The sequence below is a fragment of the Crotalus tigris genome, unplaced genomic scaffold (genome assembly GCF_016545835.1).
Source record: "Crotalus tigris isolate CLP2741 ecotype Arizona unplaced genomic scaffold, ASM1654583v1 scf7180000018210.256481, whole genome shotgun sequence".
NCBI classification, from domain to species: domain Eukaryota; kingdom Metazoa; phylum Chordata; class Lepidosauria; order Squamata; family Viperidae; genus Crotalus; species Crotalus tigris.
Window position 1 is genome coordinate 112479 of NW_024096883.1, and position 25030 is coordinate 137508.

General features: G+C 38.9%; 1 protein-coding gene across 5 annotated transcripts in view; it reads left to right on the top strand.

The window, feature by feature from the left end:
- Nucleotides 1-954: 954 nt before the first annotated feature.
- The window catches only part of CUNH6orf118 (chromosome unknown C6orf118 homolog), a 29568-nt gene continuing 5492 nt past the window's right edge, over nucleotides 955-25030 (top strand). The window contains exons 1-9 of one of the 5 annotated variants that reach the window (XM_039348929.1): nucleotides 955-1428; nucleotides 2475-2790; nucleotides 12796-13488; nucleotides 14386-14508; nucleotides 15730-15789; nucleotides 17167-17291; nucleotides 19600-19658; nucleotides 21006-21193; nucleotides 22879-22932. In XM_039348929.1, coding sequence (XP_039204863.1) covers nucleotides 12811-13488; nucleotides 14386-14508; nucleotides 15730-15789; nucleotides 17167-17291; nucleotides 19600-19658; nucleotides 21006-21193; nucleotides 22879-22932 — 1287 coding nt within the window. In that variant the 5' untranslated portion in view covers nucleotides 955-1428; nucleotides 2475-2790; nucleotides 12796-12810. The remainder of the gene's footprint in view (nucleotides 1429-2474; nucleotides 2791-12795; nucleotides 13489-14385; nucleotides 14509-15729; nucleotides 15790-17166; nucleotides 17292-19599; nucleotides 19659-21005; nucleotides 21194-22878; nucleotides 22933-25030) is intronic. The other 4 variants (XM_039348930.1, XM_039348931.1, XM_039348932.1 and 1 more) reach the window with 4 other exon arrangements.

The following is a 25030-nucleotide window of genomic DNA, read 5'->3' on the forward strand; positions in this document are numbered from 1 at the left end:
TGGCAGCCCCTGACATATTGGAACACTGCTATCATGACCCCCCTTGTCCTTCTCTTCATTAAATTAGACATACCCAATTCCAGCAACTGTTCCTTATATGTTTTAGCCTCCAGTCCCTAATCATTGTTGTTGCTCTTCTCTGTACTCTTTCTAGAGTCTCAACATCTTTTTTACATCATGGTGTCCAAAACTGGATGCAGTATTTCAAGTGTGGTCTTACCAAGGCATTGTAAAGTGGTATTAATACTTCACATGATCTTGATTCTATCCCTCTGTTAATGCAGCCTAACACTGTGATGGCTTTTTTGGCAGCTGCAGCACACTGTTGGCTCATATCTAAGTGATTGTCCACTAGGACTCTGAGATCCCTCTCACAGTTGCTACTATTGTGCAAGGTACCACCTATACTATACCTATACATTTGGTTTTTCTTGCCTAAATTTAGAACCTTACTTTTTTCACCATTGAATTTCATTTTGTTAAATAGTGCCCAGTGTTCAAGTCTGTCCAGATCCTCCTGTATTTTAAGCCTATCTTCTGGAGTGTTGGCTAGTCCTGCCAGCTTGGTGTTGTCTGCAAATTTGATTAGCTCCCCATCTATCCCCTCAGCCAAATCATTGATGAAGATGTTGAAGAGCACTAGGCCCAGAACAGAGCCCTGGGGCACCCCACTACACACTTCCCTCCGTGTAGATGTGGTTCCATTGAGGACCACACGCTGAGTATGGCCGGTCAGCCAGCTATGGATCCATCTGGTGGTGATGCTGTCTAACCCACATTTTTCTATCTTAACAATATACAGCTTGGTAAAGGGTATTAAAATGTGTATACAATATAATTCTTTCCATTTATGATATTAACATGTAAAGAAATTATATTCTGAGTATGCCTACGCAAGTTTTATGTTTTGTCACATTTTCCTGGGATCAGATGCTGTCACAGGATAACATAAATTCATCCACTTTTGCCAAAATGGAAAATTGTACTCTGGATCAATAAGAGCAACAAGCATTCCTGATGTTCCCACAAATGTTTCTTGGTTACTTTTTGCTAACCAGATGATGTGGACAAAATGGGGATTTCTACAAGCTTCAATTTTATCATTGCTTTTTAAACCATGTCTATAACTGGTTCCTTACGTCATTCACCTTGCCTGATGCACACATTGTCACGTGTTGAGTAATGTAATTAGTTTCAGTCAGATGATCCAGCAAGAAAATAAGTTGCATTTTTCAAATGCAATGTCTCTGTGAAGAAAAGATACCATGCAGGAACATAATATTTAGGAAAGGTTTGTTTTTTAATGAGAAGTTTCTCTCCTGCACTGTTGCTTAACAGCCACAAAGCAGAACTTGGAATGTTTGATTGGTTTCCTTGCCTACATACCAAGGTAACAGCAGATATGCCACTTTACGGAGCTTGTGAAATGTAACTTAGGGCTCAATTTAAATGAATCTCAGTGTTAATTTATGTAGTTTTGTAGATTATCTTGAGGGGAGAGAATGGGTAATTATTTGTCCGGACCAATAGAATCAATGCATGAAAGCTGAAGCTACAAAAGAGAACAATAGTTTTGCTGTTTTCTTCAAACTGAAACTGTTAGCAAGAATTGAATTTGTTATTTTGAAGTGAATTGTAATGGGTGAAAACCAAATTCAGGGTTTTTTTTTGCTACAGTTCTTGAATGATAAAAAACAGAGAAGTAAAACAATATATTAATGTGTTTTCATATTTACCATTTTCTAAATGATAATAAAGAAATAATTGATAAGGTCGTTATGTTAAGGCTCCATCGTTCCTGTTCACGATGGGGTTGCCTCATCTTTCTTCATATTGCTTTATTTTGCTTTATTTTTGAAATTTTAACTAGCTGCCTAGAGCAATGATGATTTCTGATATTTATACTGTAATGGCAAAAGCAATAATCCAAACAAAAAAGTCCTTGGGACTGTCATAGCGGTACATATAGTTATACAGTATATCAAACATGTCCCAACACAGGGATTCAGAAGATAAATTCTGGATCAGATAGATTGTTCCAAAGCTGCTTTCCAGCTTGCTGATTTTGAGGTGAGGTAAATGCTTACGAAGTATTTAATGTTTTCAAAGCAGACATAATATTTCTAATAGATGAAGCTGTTCTGTCTCTAACTGCTTGAATTAATAGTAACTGTAGAGTGAGGTTTCCTAGATTCTGGAAATGACTGTTTTAAATCATACTATTTTATTATTTAAATGTTTAGAGAAAGTAAGCTATATTGCGTCAAAGCTTGATGAGGCATGTGACTTATTTATTTTTAACCTTATTTCTACTCACACAAACAAAGCAACTCCCCCTCTCAATACTGTAAATTATCATTTAGTTGCTGAATGCTGATGATACTATGTTCTCTCTCTCTCTTCCTCTTTCCTCTCTCCTCTCTCCACTCTCTCTCTCTGTATTTTATATATCTATATATACAATTTTTATGAAGTGACGTGCCTAGAAGCATTACAGAAGCTGTTGACAAGTTGATTGAAGCAGAACTGGGAAGCTTGTAGCATTTCATATAACCATAGCCTCCAAATTCCATCAGCTTCAACCAGCGTGGTCAATAATTAAGGATGATGGAGATAATTTGAATATGACATAAATATTAAAACCAGCAAGGACATTTTCAGATGGCTGCTTCTTATCAAGGTGTCTGGATGTTTCAGGTCAAAGCTGACCTCCACATGCAGTGAAGTCAATTCTTCTGCTTACATCCTACAGGCTGAGTTAGCAGCAACTAAAGAATCCTGGTTGCTCAAGTAAGTGTTTTTAAATTTGTTTGCCTAGAGCAGGCATGTCAAACTGCTGGCCCACAGGCCGGATGCGTCACACCAAAACTTGTGCCCACCCCATTGCCGGCAATGAAGAAAAAGTCCTGATACGTTGTGTGATATCATGTGATGTCGTGAATTTGACATGCCTGGCCTAGAGAATTGCAACGAACAGAATAGTAGACTTCAGAACAGAGTCCCCTAACTTTTTTAGCACCAGGGACCGGTTTCATGGAAGACAATTTTTCAATGGGAGGGAAGTTTCAGGATGATTCAAGTGCATTACATTTATTGTAAATTTTCTAAACAAACAAATAAATAATGTACTTTATTTCTATTATTGAATTAGATTAGACCAGTGAATTTCTTTTTCTAAGAAAATGGGAAGGAAAAGAGACAATCCTAAATTCAGCCTTCCAGCAAAACAAACCAAAGACCCAGCATGCTGAGGAAGTGCTGAGAAAAGAGAGAGAGAGAGAGAGAGAGAGAGAGAGAGAGAGAGAGAGAGAGAGAGAGAGAGAGAGAGAGAGCAAACCAACTCAGCACTGTGCAATCGCCCAGCTGTCTTGGAAAAGGTGCAAATGAGAGAGAGGGATTCCCTTGGAGACACAGTGCTTAAGGAGAAATATAGCTTGCCCCTCCCCCATTGCTAGCCGTGTAGGAGCGCGCTTGGCTTGCAAACTTGGAGAGATGCACAAAGAAAAAGGAGGAACACACACACACACAAATACACCAAATTAAACCTCGAAAAGCAGGCAGGATGTTGCCAAAACAGAGGCACCTGGAGCATCAAAATAAAAACAAAAAGCCCCAGTTGAAGTGCAATAGAGCCCAGTAATCTTATAAAAGGTGCAGACGAGAGAGAGAGAGAGAGAGAGAGAGAGAGAGAGAGAGAGAGAGAGAGAGAGAGAGAGAGAGAGAGAGAGAGAGAATATCCCTTGGAGACCCAGTGCTTAAGGTAAAAGGTAGCTTCTCCCTGCCCCTATTTTCACCCTAAGAAAGACACCTTTATACACACATATCTGGGGGGTCCCCCTCCAACAAGGCTTTGGGGGAGCACCTGGTTGCAAGCTGGGCTGGCGCACGTTTATCTTACAAACTTGGAGAGTTGCATGAAGGGAGCGCAAGCCCAGCTGGGATGTTGGAAGGGGGAGAGGAGGAAAGTGAGGAAGAAGAGGAGGAGGAGGAAGTAGCAGGAGGAAGAGGGAGCAGGATCAGGAAGAGGAGGGGGAGGCAGAAGAAGAGATAACAGAAGTAGCATGAGGAGGGAGAGAAAGAAGGACACGAAGCTCTGCTTTAGAAGGACTTACCGTAATACTATATAATCTGTGATTTCAGAACCATATGCGTCACTTACTCCAAAGTCTTGAATATGACTCCAAGAGAGCCTTCAGAAATTGCTGTGAATAGTAATTTAATCTGACAGAACAGGAAAGCACAGAATAATCATATTATCATATTAACTGAACTCAAATTAATTTAAATCCTGGTCCTTTTGGAATGCAGGTTGTACATACCTCTCAGAAGTCCACATCAACATTTACATCAAAAAAGCATTTCTGGTGGCTCATTTAGCTGCTTAATATCAAGAAAGTGGGTCACAGGTCTACAAATTCATATGAATATACACCACCTATCCCTGCAGATTTAAACTGGGTCCATTGGCAAGACTCTGCAGAATATTTTTAATAATAATAATAATAGTACTAATACTAATAAAGTTGGAAGGGACCTTGGAGGTCATCTAGTCCAACCTTCTGCTCAGGCAGGAAACCCTATACCATTTCAGACAAATGGCTGCGCAGTCTCTTCTTAAAAACTTTCAGCGATGAAGCATTCACCACTTTTGGAGGCAGGTTGTTCCACTGGTTAATTGTTCTAACTGTCAGGAAGTTTCTCCTTAGTTCTAGGTTGCTTCTCTCCTTGATTAGTTTCCATCTGTTGCTTTTGGTCCTGCCTTCAGGTGCTTTGGAGAATAGCTTGGCTCCCTCTTCTTTGTGGCAGCCCCTGAGATATTGGAACACTGCTATCATGTCCCCCCTCGTCCTTCTCTTCATTAAACTAGACATACCCAATTCCAGCAGCCTTTCCTTATATGCTTTAGCCTCCAGTCCCCTAATCAACTTTGTTGCTCTTCTCTGTACTCTTTCTAGAGTCCCAACATCTTTTCTTAATTTACAGATGTTTGTAGATGATAAAGGGACTTGAAGTTCTGACCACAGATTTCAAAGGAGCTTATTCTTCAAAATTACTCAAAAATTCTATTATCCCAGGAAATCTTCAAGAATCTCTGTTTGGGGAAAAAAACAAACTCTTGAAAGTCTGATGGCATATTCATCTGGGATTTCAAAATTGATCATATGCCTGTAAGATGCAAACTCAGAGAATTCCAAGAACCCAACAATGATAAACTTTATTTAGGAAAATAACATAGTGATAGAAAAGCCTGAGTTACTTAGTCTTTTCTACAGCTAAGAATCTGTAAAGTCTCTTTTGGATCATGGAGGACCAAACTGTACAAATCAAAGTCAGAAGACAAGAGGTGCTAAACTGAATGGAAAGTAATGGATTAGTTCTGAAAGAATCAGTCAAATCCTCAGGAGGCATGTTACATTCTAAGTAATGAGTAAGTCTTCTAGACAAGGAAGTAAAGAAAACTGCAGCATTCCTCTGCTGATTGTAGGCATTCCTTGACTTACGAACACAACTAAGCCCAACATTTTCACTGTAAACAAGGCAGTTGTGAGGTGAGTTGTGTCCCATTTTAAGACCTTTTTGCCCAATTGTTAAGCAAATAACTGCATTTGTTAAGTGAATCATATGGTTGTTAAGTGAATCTGGTTTCCCCCATTGACTTTGCTTGTTAGAAGTTGGCTGGGAAGGTCATAATAGCGATAATAATAATAATAATAATAATAATAATAGTAAAGTTGGAAGGGACCTTGGAGGTCATCTAGTCCAACCCCCTGCTCGGGCAGGAAACCCTACACCATTTCGGACAAATGGCTGTCCAGTCTCTTCTTAAAAACTTCCAGTGTTGGAGCATTTACTGCTTCTGGAGGCAAGCTGTTCCACTGATTAATTGTTCTCACTGTCAGGAAGTTTCTCCTTAGTTCTAGGTTGCTTCTCTCCTTGATTAGTTTCCACCCGTTGCTTCTTGTCCTGCCTTCAGGTGCTTTGGAAAATAGCTTAATTCCCTCTTCTTTATGGCAGCCCCTGAGATATTGGAATACTGCTATCATGTCCCCCCTTGTCCTTCTTTTCGTTAAACTAGACATACCCAATTCTAGCAACCGTTCCTTATATGTTTTAGCCTCCAGTCCCTAATCATCTTTGTTGCTCTTCTCTGTACTCTTTCTAGAGTCTCAACATCTTTTTTAATCGTGGTGACCAAAACTGGATGCAGTATTCCAAGTGTGGCCTTACCAAGGCATTGAAGAGTGGTATTAATACTTCGCGTGATCTTGATTCTATCCCTCTGTTAATGCAGCCTAGTACTGTGTTGGCCTTTTTGGCAGCTGCCGCACACTGCTGGCTCATATTTAGTGATGATTGTTAATGCAGCCTACTGTGTTGGCCTTTTTGGCAGCTGTGCCGTGATTGTCTACTAGGACTCCGAGGTCCCTCTCACAGTTACTACTATTGAGCATGGTGCCACCTATGCTGTACTTGTGCATTTGGTTTTTCTTGCCTAAATGTAGAACCTTGCTTTTTTCACCATTGAATTTCATTTTGTTAGTTAGTGCCCAGTGTTCAAGTCTGTCCAGATCCTTCTGTATCTGAAGCCTGTCTTCTGGAGTGTTGGCTATTCCTGCCAGCTTGGTGTCATCTGCAAATTTGATGAGTTCCCCATCTATCCCTTCATCCAAATCGTTGATGAAGATGTTGAAGAGTACTGGGCCCAGAACAGAGCCCTGGGGCACCCCACTACACACTTCCCTCCATATAGATGCAGTTCCATTGAGGACCACTCGCTGAGTACGGCCGGTCAGCCAGCTACGGATCCATCTGGTGGTGGTTCTGTCTACCCCACATTTTTCTATCTTGTCAAGTAGTAGGTTGTGATCTACTTTATCAAATGCCTTACTGAAGTCCAAGTAAATTATGTCCACAGCATTCCTCTGATCCACTAATTTTGTCACTTGGTCAAAGAATGCAATAAGATTTGTCTGGCATGATCTATTTTTGACAAACCCATGTTGGCTTTTAGTAATGACTTTGTTTGCCTCTAGGTGTTCGTTGATTCGTTGTTTGATTATCTTTTCCAGGATCTTCCCAGGTATTGAGGTCAGGCTGATAGGTCTGTAATTTCCTGGATCCATTTTTTTTCCTTTTTTGAGGATGGGAACTACATCAGCTCTTTTCCAGTCCTCTGGTAGTTCCCCTGTGTTCCAGGATCTTTGAAAAATATAGTTCAGTGGCTCCGATATCACATCTGCCAGTTCCTTGAGAACTCTGGGGTGTAATCCATCTGGTCCTGGCGATTTGAACTCATCTAGGCTGGACAGGTGCTCACTTACCATTTTCTTGCCTATCTTAACTTGTGTTTCTGTTTTGTTTTTTATGGCACTATTTTTGATAGGTTGGTCTGTTTTTTCCCTTTGTGTAAAGACAGATGCAAAAAATGAGTTAAATAGTTCTGCTTTCTCCCTGTTGCTTGTCACCTTCTTGCCACTTCCACCCACTAATGGACCAATCATTTCCTTCACTTTTTTCTTGTTTTTTACATGTTGAAAGAAGCTTTTTTTGTTATTTTTGACTTTGGTCGCAAGCCTTAGTTCATTTTGAGCCTTGGCTTTCTTCACTTCATCTTTGCAGGCTCGGGCTATTTGCTGATATTCTGACTTAGTTATGTTCCCCTCTTTCCACTTTCTGTACTTGTCCTTTTTATCTTTCAATTTGTCAGAGAGTTCTTTATGCAGCCATGCTGGTTTCTTTTGAGAGCTGTTATTTTTCCTCTTTGTTGGTATTGTGCTAGACTGTGCTTTTATTATCTCATTTTTCAAAATTTCCCAAGCTTCTTGAGTTGTTTTTCCCTTGAGGATTCTCATCCATGGAATCCTTCCCAAGCCCTCTCTAAGTTTATTGAAATTAGCTCTCTTGAAGTCCAAGACTCTAGTTTGACTGTGTTCTATTGGTTGTGCTTCTATAATGTTGAATTCTAATATTGCATGAACACTTCCTCCCAGGGTTCCTATGGCTTCAACACCGTCTATCATTTCATCTCTGTTAGTGAGAATTAGATCCAAGATGGCTAATCCCCTAGTTCCCTTCTCTACTTTTTGGGAGACAAAGTTGTCTGCTAGGTTTGCCAGGAACCTGTTTGATCTTCCACTTGGTGCGGAGTTTGTATCCCAGTTGATGTCAGGGTAGTTAAAGTCCCCCATTACTATTGTGATGTGCTTCCTACATACCTTAGTTAGCTGACTAGCAAAAAGTTCATCTATTTCCTCTGTTTGGTTGGGTGGTCTGTAGTATACACCTATGGCACTGTCATTCCCCCCCCCTTTTATATTGACCCAAATGCATTCAAGACAGTTTTTATCATTGTTGTACTCTATTTCTGTGAAGATGTAGTTATTTCTTATATAGAGAGCAACTCCACCTCCTCTTTTATTTGGTCTGTTTCTTTTAAATAATTTAAATCCCTCTAGCTGTGTGTTCCATGTGTGAGTTTTATCCCACCATGTTTCCGTAATGGCAACAATATCGTATCTGCCCTCGTTAACCTGAATTTCTAGTTCACCCTGTTTGCTGTTCATACTCTGTGCATTGGTGTATAAACATTTGAGTCCTTTGTGGGTGTCCCTGTGTTTCCTTTCTACATAACCTGTGTGGTGCCTGAGTTCCCCTATTGTCTTACCACCTATTTGGTTAGTGCACTTTATGTGGCACTCGCTATTAGAGGATTCATTTTGATTGGTAGCAAGGTTGGTATTCTTGTCCACACACACATCTATGCTACATGCACTGATAGCCCTATAGTTTTTAAATTGCCGGGGACAGGGTTGTTCCGTATCAATTAACTCCCTGTCCCCGCTGTTTAGTTTAAATTTCCCTCCAGAAAATCTGTGAATTTATAGCCGAGTAACTCAGTCCCTTTTTTTGATGGATGCAAACCATCTCTTTGATCACATGATGCAGGACAGTTCTGTTGTCATAAATACATGGCCAGTTGCCTGGTGCCTATGGGGGATGCTGCAACAGTTGTAAATGTGAAAACCAGTCATAAGTTAATTTTTTCAGTGCCATTGTAAATGTGTTCATTAAATGAATGGTTGTAAATTAAGGACTACCTGTATCTTTGTTATATCTGGTGCTTAGAGATATTTATTTATTCATTCATTCATTCATTCATTCATTCATTCATTCATTCATCCATTCAATTTTGATGCCGTCTGAATCTAGTTGAAAGTTTACAAGTGCAGTAAGCCACATGCCAGATTAAATACCAACAAAATGGCATTGGTCATTGGACAAGGGTAATGTATAATGAAGATATAGAACATGTATTTTCCAACTTGCTGAGGGCCTGTATATGGCATGGCCAGGAGGAAGTAGAAGCTACATTACCTTTTGCAAAATACAAACATAAAATTAAGTCAGTTAATTAATTTTAAAAAACACAACATTTAGAGACCCATCCCCCAAACAGCAAAGATTATTCATGCTGATAAAGTGAACTTGATTAGCTTATAGAAGACTCATGCAATAGAAAAATGGTGTTGGTAGTGGCAGTGGGTTGTTAGTTTTTAAAAATTAAATTCATGTTAATTTTTTGTAAGAAGGAAGCTTAAAATGCCTGCCATGAATGGAGAACATTTTCCAAGGATATAATTACTGTATATCTCCTCAAATGAACATTTGAATTTGTATATAATTTTATTATTATTTGTAATTATTATTTTTATTCATAAAATTTGTCACTGATCTTACCTCAGGGGAACTCTAAAATAATTTTCAACTATACTTGACTCTTTACCACTGCATAATCTGCTCCTACCAGCTCTACTGGTATTACTATTCTTTTTAAGATGAGAATGGGCAATTTATGTCCTATTTTGCCTCCAAGAGCTGTCCTCTCCAATTCAGTGGTAAAAGGATTTGTTTTTCAACTACAGTGTTTAAAAATGTTTCATACCTTGACAGCAGCTCTGTGTCATTGAAGTGAAATAACTTCTTCCCCCTATATAACTGCATGATGAAAGGACAAGAAAACTGAATCACAGGATAACAGACTTGAAAGGGACCTTAAAGTTTCTCTAATCCAATCCCCTGCTCAAGTAGAAAGACCTATACCATTTCATACAAATGGTTGTCCCATCTCTTCTTAAAAATCTCCAGTGTTGGAGTACCCAGAAGTTCTGGAGGCAGGTTATTTCACTGATTAATTGTCCTAATTGTCAGAAATTTCTCCTCAGTTCTAGGTTGGTTCCCTCCTTGATTAGTTTCCATCCATTTCTTCTTTTCCTGCTTTCAGGCATTTTGGAAAATAGGTTGACCCCCTCTTCTTTGCAGCAGCCCCTTAGACATTGTTGTGATTCCTTGGACCTGGCAGCTGAGTCTGAGGAATCAGAGAAGGAGGAGGGGCCTGGAGTGACATCAGAGTCAGAGGAAGGCTCTGAGGAGCTTCAAGACTTACAGTCTGACAAGGAACCTGGCCCCTCTATGCGTGCTCAGGCTGAGACACAGCTGTGCTCGGAGTCTGAGTTGGACATTGATGAATCACAGCTGGAAGATATCCAGGATGCACATAAACGCTGGCAAGAAAAGAGAGTAGGACAGAGGAATGGAATGGGGTGGCTCCAAAGGCAAAGGAGAAGACATTAGGAAGCCACGCCTTGGCTGCATAATAAAAGGGAAGGTGTGGGAGGTGCTGGTTGCCAAAGGCAACCGTTCATGTTGAGGATTGAGTTTCTGTGAAATGTGTTTGTTTGCCTTGGACATTGACTCAGGTCTGTGAATAATAAAAGGGGATAGTTTTTTTCCTGCGGTTCCAGCCTACTTGTTGGAAGATGGATTTCTCCTTGTGAGCTTAACAAGGACTCACGTAGGCTGGGACAGAACAGGTATTGCAACACTGCTGTCACCCCTAGTCTTTCTTTTCATCAAACTAGACATACCCAATAAGACCCATCTCCTAAGAGATTTGGACATGTGAAATCATACATGTCCAGTCAGAGTATGGGAAAATGGGGTAAGAGAGTACTACTGGGATGGAGTCACACCTCTTTTAGAAGAACCCCTAGTTCTAATAAACTTTCACTGGAAATTACCCAACCCAATTAAAAGAGGGTGGAAAAGTTTAGCTACACACCCTCTGATAAGATTGCTTTGTCACTTTGTTCCTACCCACCAAACTCTTGAGACCAAATCTGCAGTCTCAAAATGATTTCCATTCTCTGTCCTGAAGGGTGCAACATGAAAATAAAATATTATGTTTGCTAAGAGTTGCATTTCTTTTGTATCCCTTAAACTATTATGGACATAAGGAATGGAAGGTTATCAATTGTTGAGAGTGCCTTCACATTTATAGCCCTTTTCATAGACTAGGGCAGTGGTTCTCAACCTATGGGTCGGGACCCTATTTGGGGTTGAACAACCATTTCACGGGGGTTGCCAAACAATGCAGTCTACCATTTTTTCCCCTTTTCCTTAGCTGTGCTACTCCCTTTTATTCTATTGGCTTTTGAAAGCCAATAGAATAGACTCTCTTGAATAGAGTCTAATTCTATTGGCTTTCAAAGCCAATAGGAATTGTCCAGGCTGTCTCTGCCCTGCTGAGCCCACCAAAAGTCCCATTCTGCAAATGGTGCTGCACCAGTTGAGTAGTCCTCGACTTACGACCGGTTGAGTAGTCCTTGACTTACGACCGGTTGGGGATCGCGGCATTAAAAAGTTTGAGAATTACTGGACTAGGGAGAGACTATTTAACCTGTGCTAATAATCTATGGTGACTTTTCTCACTCTGATACTGGAAACTATAGTAAATGGTTAGGATTTAGCCTGCCTTTGTTCCTAAAGTATAATCTATTTTCCACAGGGAACATTTTAATAGTTTAATAATTTCCTTTATTTTATCCAAAACTCCCTTCCAAGGAAAATTAGTTGGAAAAATTGCATGTTAAATTGTTTTAAATTGGCTCTGAAAAGCTGACGGATTTACTGTACATCCATCTGCTTTTTGTTCTTCAAATGATCTTTTTGGAGTGGAAAATAATCTTGCTCCATTTTCTTAAGATGCATTTGGGAAGATAGATCTATAGGTTCTCTAAAAAAAAACCTAGCTCAATAGTTCTTTTCTAATTGTAATTGTTATTGTTTTTTGAGTCACTGTTGATTTCTGGTGGCTTTCTGGTCAAGTCCATGCAGTTTTCTTGGCAAGATTTCAGAAATGGTTTGCCTTTGCTTCCTTCCACGGGCTGAGAGAGGGTGATTGGCCCAAGGTCACCCAAGTAGCTTCATGTCTCAGGGGGGACTGGAATGCTAAGGGCTTACACAATTCTCAAAATACAATCATCACACATAGTTGCACAAATGGTAACAGTGAAAGAAAAATGTGCAACTTTGCTTTAGCCAAAGTTCACTGAAAACTGTTCCCAGAGCCTATGCAAAGTAAATTTCGGCACATGTTGTTTGTGTTCATAAAATCTGCCTTACCGTTTGCATTTAGCCTTCTCTTCTCCATTGCATTGTGATGTAAAATGGATTAGTAAGTTTGACAAAGCCCTCTGCTGGAAATGAAATAATGCTTGGGAAATAAAAGTTAGCATTTTGCAGACCAGGGAAGAGGCTACATCTATTGATCCCCATGCACAGATTGCCCTACAGAGACAAATAGCCTTGATAGGTAATGTATGTGCATCACATACTTTATCTATCGAGGTAAAGTACGTGATGCACATTTCAGTCAAATAGTCTGGGGGGAAATGAAAGATGTTGAGATGTGTTTTTCCTTTTGGGGCTTGCTGATGATTTTCTTTGTGCCTACAGGGACTAACATTTCATATGGCGGAAAGGAAGCAAAAATCCCAACTGACAGAGCTTTTAGATGAAGTGGAAAAGGCTCACAAATCTGAGATCCGTCTCTATGTGTCAGGCCATCTAAACCATAATAAACTCTTCAAGCCCCCTAAATCTACAAAATACAACTATTGGGAGAGTGCCAAAAGAACCACTTTACGGTCTGCCAAGGAGGATGCCCTTGAGGGATCCCATGAAATGCTGGAAAAGGGCAGCAGTAGCAAGGATGTTCCTCCGGTGCCTGTCTGTGCCAAATCTGCTTCCCCATTGGGTTATCCGTCCCCAGTCCACCCGGCCAGCTTTAGAACACCAGTAAGTGTGTCACTTGGTACCACTGCTTTCAAGCTACAAAAGAAGGAGGCTCCTGAGAAACCACAAGATGAAGCCAGCACATTTCAAAAGCAGCTTATACGAGAAGAGCTGGACATTCCAGAAATGAAATTGTTGAAATTCAGACGACTCAAGAATAGCAGGCTTTGCGTCACAAAGGAGTTTAAAGACGAATACCGGTTCTTACCTTCCTATTTGGCTGGTGTGACTAAAAAGGACCAATATAACAAGTTCATGCAAGTTCAGAAGGAGTACATTGCCAAGCAGGATTTGCTGGAGAATGATTTCATTGGGAGCAAGTCAACAGAGCGCCATGAAAAAAAGTTGGCCCAGGTAAGTCAATGGGTCCAATAGAATTATAATGTTTGGGCACTGATATGAGAAAAGTTACAGATAAACCACATTTTATGTAGTTTAATTCTATGCTGGTTCAGTCCAGATGCATGAACTGTAACTTTCAGCATTAGTAGTGTTGACGGCTCAAAATCATTCTTATTGGTCTTCAGTGTTTTCTGTTAAAGATTTTAGAAATGGACTCATATTAAAGACAAATGATATCTATGTTCAAACATAGATGCAAATTGTTCTTTGTTTGTGTGTGTGTTTAATTACTAAAAAGGGATTAAAACAAGCACATATCCTTGCTGGCCTTAAATGATCTTCCCACCCAAATTAATTGCATTTGGTGAGTGTGTTGCCAGGAGGTTCCAGATCTTGGAAGTCAAACCAGTCTCCCATGTGTGCCACATTTTACAACGTGCATTTAGGGAAAGGCTCTTGCAATCTTCAGCTTTGAGCTTCCAGGAAGGATAAGAAAAGTTAGAAAGTGACTTCAAATCCAGGTAGGATCCTTCCCAGAGACTCCCTATAAATTAAAAAAAAAAGTAGAAAATTGGAATCTTGTGGGATTTCCCAAGACAGTTTCTATGAGGTCAAATAGATATATCTTAATACCATTTAGGGGCCACACCCAGAAAGTCACCCAGTTTCTAGACTGTGCAGTCAAACAAAACAAAATGCACCACAATCTGAAGGCAAAGACAAACTGTTCTGAGCTGTTGCCAAGAAAACATTGTGGATGTATCTGGGAAGTCGTGAGGAGTGAAATTGCCTCCGAAGAAGAAATTTTATATATATTGATCATAATAATTTTTTTACTTGCTTCATAGCCTGCATGTAGAAATCAAGCCAAGATAACTAAAGTAACCTTGTAAATTGATTGTCTTTCAGGCACTCCAGAATATCTGTGATTGCAGAGGTCCACATTTCTACCGATTACAGGCTATTGGTCAAGTGTTTGAAGATATCTGTAATAGTTCCTTGATATTTGGTGACATATTGAAGGAAGTGAAAGTAAGTGTTGTGCCTAGTATTTAAAGTGTCTTAGGTAACTCAACCAACTCGATGCAAAGATTAATAAAAGGTTATGTTCTATAAAACAATATTCTATAAAATTTCTATAAATATAAATGTTCTATAAAAGGCCTAATTGGATCTAGTGAAGGCATGTCAAACTTGCGATGTCACATGACATCGCGTGACGTATTGTGACTTTTCCCCCATTGCCGGCAATGGGGTGGGTGCAGTTTCAGCGTGATGCATGTGGCCCGCAGGTTAGCAGTTTGACATGCCTAGTCTAGTGGTTAAGGCACCAGGTGAGAAACCAGAATACTGTGAATTCTGGTTTTGCCTTAGGCATGAAAGCCATTTAGGTAACTTTGGGTGTGTCAATCTTTCTCAGCCCAACTCACCTAACGCAGTTGTTATGGGTAAAAGAGGAGAATGAAGGAGTATTAGGTATGTTCTTTGCTTTCTTTATACAAATAATAAAGGCAGGAAGAGATAGAGATAGAGAGAAAGATGAGAAAGATGATAGAGAGAGAGAGATGATAGAGACAGAGAAGAGAAGAAAAGAGAAGAGAAGAGAAGAGAAGAGAAGAGAAGAGAAGAGAAGAGAAGAGAAAGTCCTGCAATGTCAGGAGTGAAATTAGATGCCCTTCAATGTGAAGAAAAGAAGTAGAAAGGAGAAAATCTTCATAGCTTCTTGATATGTTTAGGGTTTGATCTGGAATTAACCTTCAATGCATTAAACAGATGGTGGAAGAGGGGTGAATCTATGTATTTCCATCGTAGGTATTTCAAAATACTATTGGAATGTAATTTGCTCATACAGATTTTGGCATTTTATTGCAGTTTGAAAGGAACCTGTGACTATGCTTAAAAGTTTCATGCTTAAATAGTACCATAATTTCAGCAGTTTCTGACAAACCATTTTGCTTGATAATACACAAATTACCACAAAAATGAAGCAAAAATCCTGTAAATATTTAAAGGAGTTTATACAGTAGCAGTTATTTCTGTAAAACATGCATCAAACTCCAACCAATTAATTTATCATCAGTTAATATAAAGGCAGAAATGTACAATATTTAAGTAATTCAGTGGGCAAATGTATTTTAGAATTGTGATAATTTAATCACGGTTTGATTTTAGTGTGTCTTGCACTAAACTTGGATTTTGTTTAATTGTCTGGCAAACTCTTTCCTACTGATCTTTTTTGGCTGTTTTCTACAGAATGAATATGAGCTTTACATGGTGATCCTGCTGGATTCTTTGCCTGCAACACAATACAGAGTAATAATATTTTCTTTTGATGTAAATTAACGCTTACTGCCAGAACTCTTTTTTTGTAAAAGGATTAGTTTTTATTTTTTCATGGTGGTATGTAATAGGTGACTTATTGTGATAAATCATGTTCTAGATGTCCCATATCACCCAAATATTTCTTATTTGATTTTCATCTTTAATCTGGGATTTCTTTTCACATCTAATAGATTCTACTTACTAGTACACTTGTCTTACAGTGTCCAACCGAAGAGACTGAACAGTTTGCACAAATTTAGGTTATATTAGTGAGGAAATCAGATTTTGGAACTGCTCTCTTTAGAATGACACGCAGAGGGACATCTTTATGCAAATATAACACAACATGCTAATTGTTGGACTTTTCCTGGATATTTACAAAGTGGAGAACCACTGAAAACATTCCTCCAAGAACAGTCCTTTCATCTATTTCATCTTCCAATTTAGTCTATATCTTGCTGCATTGTATTTCAAGATGTTCTGCTTGTTTGTAACTAATCTTGAAAAACGTTCAGGAACTTTTTTTCATTCTCTCTCTCTCTCTCCCTTCTCTCTCTCTCTCTCTCTCTCTCTCTCTCTCTCTCTCTCTCTCTCTCTCTCTCCCACACACACGCACACACACAGAGACACAGCACAGCTAGTGTATTTGTCACCATAAATAATCACTGGTGTTAAACTAACTTTCTTCCAGGCTCTTGTACACCTTGTACAACTTCTGTTAAGAAAAGCACTTTCAACGCTTCTTTGTTGAGACTTCATAGTCCTTTCAAATCATCACACATCATTGCAGACATTATGTTTTCCAGTGGTGCTCATTCATTTAGTAGTGAAGTATATTCAGCACTCAAATGATGTGCAACAAATGAGAACTTATTCTATCTATGAGAAAATATAATATAAATATAATATAAAAATATTATTGTTTTCCATGACAAGTGATTAGAACTTTTGTCTAAGTGTTAGGGGAAGTGTGATAACTGGCATATCATAGAATATGTTTTTGTTATGATAGCTTTATATAAGCATTGTGCTTAATACTATTGATTTATATTCTTCCATCAAAAGGAAAAGAAAGTTGTACTATGGTGTTGGGGAAGTAGTAATCAAGATGTCTTGAATGGCAAATCCCAGGATTCTTCCATATTGACTTTACAGGCTGTAACTAAGGACTGGACATTAGCATTATCTATAGGGTTAATCTATAGATTCCCTAACTTGATTGTAAACTAAATTTAATTCTTGGTAGGAAAGACAGATTTGCAAGATGTCCAATTACGAAAAAATGCATGTTGGCTTTGCTACAGATATTACCTTTCTTTATGATTTAAATATTTCACTTAGTTTCATTTTTTTTTGGTAACAAAACAGACCTTGCAAGAGCAAGTCAAAGGCCTGAAAAAAAGAATGGTGATGACTCATGAAATAGAAGAGAGCAGACAGACAATACAGGACCTTGTGCAGAAAAGCAAATTGGCTTTAGCAAGAAATGAAGAGTGAGTTATGTAAATGTGCAATATTTATATGACATCTGGAAAATGAGCAGCCAGGTATTTGAAAGATCTTCACATATTTCACAATATTATTTTTATAGCCAAGAAAATGTGCCTAATTTGTTGTTCTGAGCGATTGGCTACCACTTACTCACTTATAACAATCTTTTTAGAAATAAATAAACTTTATCAGTTTCCAGTTATGAAATGCATGAGACACTTTTGCTTCTTAAACTATATCAAATTCAATGGGATTTAAATAGCCCATGAGCAGATTTGTAGTTTGCCGTAGGAGCCCTGGTTGCACAGTGGTTAGAATGCAGTATTGCAACCTAATCCTGCCCACAGCCTGGAGTTCAATGCTGACTCAGCCTTCCATTCTTCCAAGGTCAGTAGGATGAGGTCGGTAAATGAGGATCCAGATGGTTGGGAGCAATGTGTTGACATGTGTAAACTGCTCAGAGAGTATTGTAAAGCACTATGGAATGGTACATTTACAATGATAAAAAGTGAACACAAACTAAAAATAACACAATAAAAAATTGAAGATGTAGAAAAAAAGGAGAAAAAGAAAGAGAAAACACATAAGAATATAATAAAGAAAAAGAAAAGAAGTATATAAAGAAGTAACTTACCCCTTTCTTGCAACAAGTAAACAGTATTAGTAACTTATCACTTTTTTCAAAAAAATACTACAAATTATCTCTTCTTCCCATATCCTATCTCTTATCTAAACAAATCCTTAAAGCTTCATTGTTCAGCCCTGGTCAGCAAAAGTCTATTAAGGATTAGAAGAGATAACAATATATTTATTTTACCCTTAATCAAATGAACCAATTTTATATTCCTTCCTTTAATTTTACCAATCTTGATCCTTTCAAATAATGCCCTAAAACAGGTGTCCCCAACCCCCAGTCCATGGACCAGGCTGCAGCATGCCAGCAACCGGTTTACACAAATAAAGCCCTCTCCGTGGGATGCAGGCAGTACACAAAACCACGCACCCTCCAGTCCACAGAAAAACCTTTCTCCATGGAACTGGTCCCTGATGCCCAAAAGGTTGGGGACCTCTGCCTTAGAACTTGATTTCTTTTCATTTTTTCCTTTGTCCCTTCTTACAAAATTAATAAGAGCTTTAATAGGCTTCTTTTGTAAACCTAATATTGGACAATTATCCAGACCACTCTCTTGGTTTGTTATTTGTATATCACTTTTAATTATTGAGATGTCAGCTGATCTCTTTTGTATGTCCAGTGCAGCATCTTTTCCCACATCATTCATTTTCCAAGATCTACTTTGGATTCTATATATTAAAAAACAACCTCCCATCAAAAAAGTTCTGCCCTTCATTCAGAACCTCTTATCACCTCATTTAGTCTTTTATATTAAACAATTAAGTCATGCTTTTAGATTTATATTCATTCCCTTGCCATATGTATATTTGAACCAACTTATGCTTAAAGCGCATACAGACCTTTTTGTAAGCAGATAATCATCATTTGTCATTGACATTTGTATTTCGTTTTTTGAAGACATGGACTGTATGCTCTTCCTTCCTTCCTTCCTTCCTTCCTTCCTTCCTTCCTTCCTTCCTTCCTTCCTTCCTTCCTTCCCTCCCTCCCTCCCTCCCTCCCTCCCTCCCTCCTTCCTTCCTTCCTTCCTTCCTTCCTTCCTTCCTTCCTTCCTTCTTCCTTCCTTCCTTCCTTCCTTCCTTTTCCTCCCTCCCTCCTCCTTCCTTCCTTCCTTCCTTCCTTCCTTCCTTCCTTCCTTCCGTCCTTCCTTCCTTCCTTCCTTCCTTCCTTGCAAATTATACCTTACATACAACATTTGCCACACAGCCAAGGGTATCATGACATAAACATGTGCTTCCCAGCATGCTGCCATGGATACTAATCTATCCATGTGTCCATCGTTTCTTGTCTATCAGGCTCCCTGATGTACTCGGTATTTTAAAGTATATATTACCTTAATTCTTTTAAAATTTGGTGTGTGGCTGCTACATTTCTATGTATTTATTTTCTAAGAATGCCTCTGGACCTAATCTATGGATTGAGGACATATTACAGGGACATATACTTCAAGTCTATTTCTTTGTTCAGAAGGAAAACCTTTTGGCCACCAAAAAAAAAAAAAACACAAGGAGAGAGTAACTGTGTGCAAAACGGAGCCAATTCTTGCATCGTTAGCAAACTTAGTAATGGCATTTCCTACAGTCAGCTCTTCACCTTCTTCACTGGATGGAAAAACCATGCAACTTGTTTGGATTTAATAAGAGATTTCTCTCTCCTTTTTTTTTTCTTTTCTGTTTTAGACTTAGAAACAAATTGGAAATTGAACTTTGGGTGAGCCAGACAGGCAGAACAGCAACAAGTAAGTAATAAGATTGCATGGAATGAGAATCTGCTGATATGTATGTATGTATGTATGTATGTATGTATGTATGTATGTATAGACTGCAAGGCGTTCAAACCGGTCAGTCCTAGAAGAGATCAACCCCGACTGCTCTTTAGAAGGCCAGATCCTGAAGTTGAAACTCAAGTACTTTGGCCACCTAATGAGAAGGAAGGATTCACTGGAGAAGAGCCTAATGCTGGGAAAGATTGAGGGCAATAGAAGAAGGGGACGACAGAGAATGAGATGGCTGGATGGAGTCACTGAAGCAGTAGGTGTGAATTTAAATGGACTCCAGAAGATGTAGAGGACAGGAAGACCTGGAGGAATGTTGTCCATGGGGTCGCGATGGGTCGGACACGACTTCGCAATTAACAACAACAACAACATGTATGTATGTATGTATGTATGTCCTAGAGGAGATCAACCCTGACTGCTCTTTAGAAGGCCAGATCCTGAAGCTGAAACTCAAATACTTTGGCCACCTAATGAGAAGGAAGGACTCACTGGAGAAGGGCCTAATGCTGGGAAAGATTGAGGGCAATAGAAGAAGGGGACAACAGAGAATGAGATGGCTGGATGGAGTCACTGAAGCAGTAGGCATGAACTTAAATGGACTCCAGAAGATGGTAGAGGACAGGAAGACCTGGTGGAACGTTGTCCATGGGGTCTTTGCAACTAACAACAACAATGTATGTATGTATGTATGTATGTATGTATGTATGTATGTATGTATGTATCTCTAATTACTTTAAAAATGCGAATCCCAGATGTATTCATATCAAAAGGCGGGTAGCAGAGCACTGAAACAGCTGGCTTTATAAGCAGACTCTCCAACCTCCGGCTTTCACTCTGATGACATCAGCAGGGAATCGACAAAAGCTTAGCAATTAACAGTTGTTTTTATACCTATCCCGGAGTTTGATGATTTCTACACTTTTGGTTTGTTTGTATGTATGTATGTATGTATGTATGTATGTATATGTATATGTATAGGTACTGTATAGGTATATGTATATATTGTATGCCTTGCAGACCTAACAGGAGAATGGTCAAGTGAGAGACTTGTCTTGTCTTCCCCCAGGGGGGCATCACATTGATTGCCCTTGTCAACAGGTCCTTTCATGTAATGCAGGGGTCTTCAAATGTGGCCTTTTATGACTTGTGGACTTCAACTTCCAGAATTCCTCAGCCAGCATGTCTGGCTGAGGAATTTTGGGAGTTGAAGTCCATAAATCATAAAAGAGCCAAGTTTGAAGACCCCTGATGTAATGTCTCAAGAGAAACTCTTGAGTCAAAGTTCTTGTCCTCTCTTTGCACTTGCAGAAAAGGAAGAGGGTGACAAAGCAGTGGAAAAAGAAACTTCTGTAGCCAGTGCTGAGCTGCTGACATCTCTGAGGTGCCAAATCATTATGAAATGGGAGGAAATCCAAGCAATTGAGAAAGAAATTAAAAACACGATGACTTTCAGTGGCATTATTAATACTAAACAAAAGACTGTGAAAGAATTAGAGGTAAGGCATGAAGTTTAAGGTTGGTGATATCATTAGCAATAAGATGCTTCAGGGCTTTGAAACTACCTTTCACTGATAAAGGAGATTATTTGTAGCTCAGGGTTGAAATGAGGATCCTTGGTGTTCTCTATGTAACCTAGTTTGGGTTAATGGAATGTCTGCAAGGCTCAGAGAGCACCTAGGACCCAGTGGTGGGATTCAAATATGTGAACAACCAGTTCTCTGTGTGGATGCCGCTTCTGGAAGTCCATTCTGGGCCTGGGCAACAAAAAATTAGCTACCGGTTCTGACGAAGTGGTGCGAACTGGCTGAATCCAGCCACTGTTGGACCGCTCATGTTATAGTCTCTTTTAATCTAACAATAAGCCACAATTTCTGTTTACAAGAAAAGCCTGTCCACATATTTCACCATTCCTTATTCTCCCCCTCCTTAGGTGTTATGATTAGGTGTGGTTCCATTCTTAACTAGCCACAGCTCAGTCTTAGAAATAATTAATTTTAATTTAATAATTGAAAATCTGAACTCTTCCAAGAATTGGAACTTAATTATAATGAATAGCATTATATAAGTTTAGCTTATTGCTTTAGTATTTACATTTAAATTGAAAAAATAGATTTGGATTTACTAATTATTGTATTGTTTTATATTTTTATTGTAAGACCAGCCGACTTTGGGGGATGCTTTGATTTCCTGGATTGAGTAAGAGTTTGGATTTGTTAGCCTAAATATAACTCTGTGATGTTATGATCCCCAGGTGGATATATTGGAGAGTATATATGTGTACATGACTATAAGAGGAGATCATTATTTATATTATCCTTGGGCACAAGCAGGCAATTATCATCTTTTCATAATGCATTTTCTCCTGTAGATCAATACAAAATCCATAAAATCTCCTTCAGGTGAGGTTAGGTACATCCCTGTCTGTAAGTCCCCCAAGAACAGGCTAGGTTAGACATGTCAAATTTGCGACATCATGTGACATCGCACAACGTATCGGGATGATTTTGCCATTGCTGGCAAAGGGGTGGGCATGGCTTCCACATAAGGCATCCGGCCTGCAGGCTGGCAGTTTGACAATCCTGGGCTAGGTCATCTGGCCTGGGGATCCCAGGGGATTGGTGATAATTTAAGATGGCTCCACTATTGTGGTTAATATTCTGTCCCTTATGGTTTTTATATTTTAATAATGACTTTTAAATTTTTAATGATTTTTTAATGTGTTGGTTATTTTATTTAATCATTGTATGCTACCCAGAGTCACTTATCATGAGATGGGTAGGCATTTATATGTGATAAACAAAGACTTCTCTCACCTGGAAATGACATTTTAGATATAGCTAAGCAAAAAGTCCAACGGTGATTGTTGTAAACAAGCATCTAGATTAGGGAATTGTGGATAACTTCACAAAATCTCTAACTCCTTGGAAAAAGACTCAGATGACTTTTTTCCTTTTTAAGTACAAGCTGGTTTTGAGCCTAAGGCGAAACTAGAACATACATCATCCAATTTCTGGTGCCCTAAGCACTACACCAAAGTGCTCCCTTATTGAAGATAACAGCATTGTTATTTTTATTCTTAGACTCCAATATAATATTAAACTATATTTGATAAAAGATTGGTAATTATTTACTCATGAAAAGATATAGTGAGATAATTTAGAAATCCTGTGTCCTTTTGCAGGCAGAAGCAAGCAAACTCGAAGCTTCAAACAAGTTTCTAAAAATACAAATAAGGGTAAGTTTACAGACTGGTGCTTCTTGCAAAAACAGGCATGACCTATTGGGGCCTGATTTATAGATGGACATCAGAAGATCTTTCCAGACAGTAACAATACAATCTGCTCTGATTCCAAGGAAACAGTATGCAAAGATGATGGCACCAGAGTACCCTAAGTTCATTCAGAGGAAGTGCTGGCAATTTTAGACTCTGATGCATTTTGGGGATTGTTAGATTCTAGCTTTAGGTTACAGGAATTCACTGGAGATGGCAATTATGTTTGGAAGAGTTCACAATAAAGGAAACCGGTCTGTCAAAGAACATGGTGGCTGGACACCATCAAGTCTGACACCAGCCAGAGCATAGAAATGCTGCAAGAAGCAGGGCAAGATTGGAAGATGTGACCTGGCCTCATAGAATCACCAAGAGTTGGACATGACTGAATGTCATCGGGTTCCAGCAGTCTGGTGGCTTTCTTGAAAATGAGAAGCATAGCAGCAGCATTCTTTATATTTTGGAGGCTCATGGATAAGGTTACCAGGTGCTGGGTGACAGGAGGACATCTCCTTATGTCCTTCATCCAGCAGGCATAAATATTATCTGGATTTTTTTGCATTTCTCAAGCTATTCTTGAACAACATATCTGCCTGGTGCAGGGCTTCTTAGTAAGTGCTAAGTACAAGGTAACAAGCTCTGCCCTGTTACCTTAATTAGTTGATTAGTATTTTCCTGGAGGCTTGTCTGCTACCTGAAACTGACAAGAACTTAATCAGTTACATGCTGAAGGCCCTTCTAACTGGCTCTAGCACCTACTTGACTGAAAAACCAATCTTTCCAATGTTGGGAAAAGCAGTTTTACATATACATGAAGCCTAAGTACTATATCCCCCCCCCATAGTTTTCACTCTTATTTTGTTGTAGATGTCAAGAAAGCTAAACAGTTGTCATGTCTCCCTTTCACCCATTTGTCCTCCTTTCTAGCTATCAGCATCCTTCTTTGCTTGCTTAGATATCTGGTAACCCTTTTCATGGATGCTCACACAACAATATCAGTCTTTGAATCCTGAACACTGTGATTGTCATATACCTTCTTTGCTACTTACTTCTTTTAGGAAATATGGAGCCCACTTTGAACAAGCCTAGATTCCAGAACAATGTGAGACAGGATCAAAACTGGCTTGAATGAGATGACGGGGCAGAGAGGGGGAAGGAATTAGATCTGGAGACAAGTCCTCTGAAATAAATTGTTCCCAAACTTTCTCTTTGCACATTACTAAACTTGCTTTGACATGGTGGAAATAAATTGGTATGCAGTGAAGGAAAAAGAGTGGTTCAGTCCACACTTTTTTTTTTATTTTTATCTGCCTTTATTGTTTTTACAAATAACTCAAGGCAGTGAACTATCCAACAGACCTTCCTCCTCCTATTTACCTTACAAGAACAACAAGCCTGTGAGATGAGTTGGACAGATAAGGAGTGGCCCAAAATCACCCATCTGGCTTCATGGCTAAGGCAGGACTAGAACTCACAGTCAGCCACTTTCTAGCCTGGTGCCTTAACCACAAAACTAAACTGGCTTTTTTTTTCTTAATACTCTGAGAATAAATACTGACTGTCACCAACACTTATTTATTTTTCACTTTTCTAAACCACCCATCTATCTCAAAGAAGGACTCTGGGTACTGTATAATAAAACATCAAAAAATAAAAAGAGTTTATAAAAATTAATATGTTAGAATTAAAATTTGAAATTAACTTTTTTAGAAATAGGTAAGAATATGTGTATTCTCTTTTTAAGTTATTATCATAGGCGTCCCTAAACTTTGAGTATTAGTGTATAGGTATCTGAGTCCTTTATGGGTCTTGGGTATGTTTCTTATATTTCCTACTTTGTAACTGGGATTTCTATCTTTTCCATCACTCTCTACTTCATTTTGGTTTTTTTAAATTTCTTCTTTCTCTTTGCTCTCTACCTCTTTATATGATTGGTTAATCTAATGGTTTTTGCTTGGAATCAGGTTCTAAAGTCATGAAGATTGGGCCCCCTCCTCCCTCAATTTTAGTTTAAAGCCCTTTTGATAAGACGAGCCAATCATTTTCCGAATATATTCTTTCC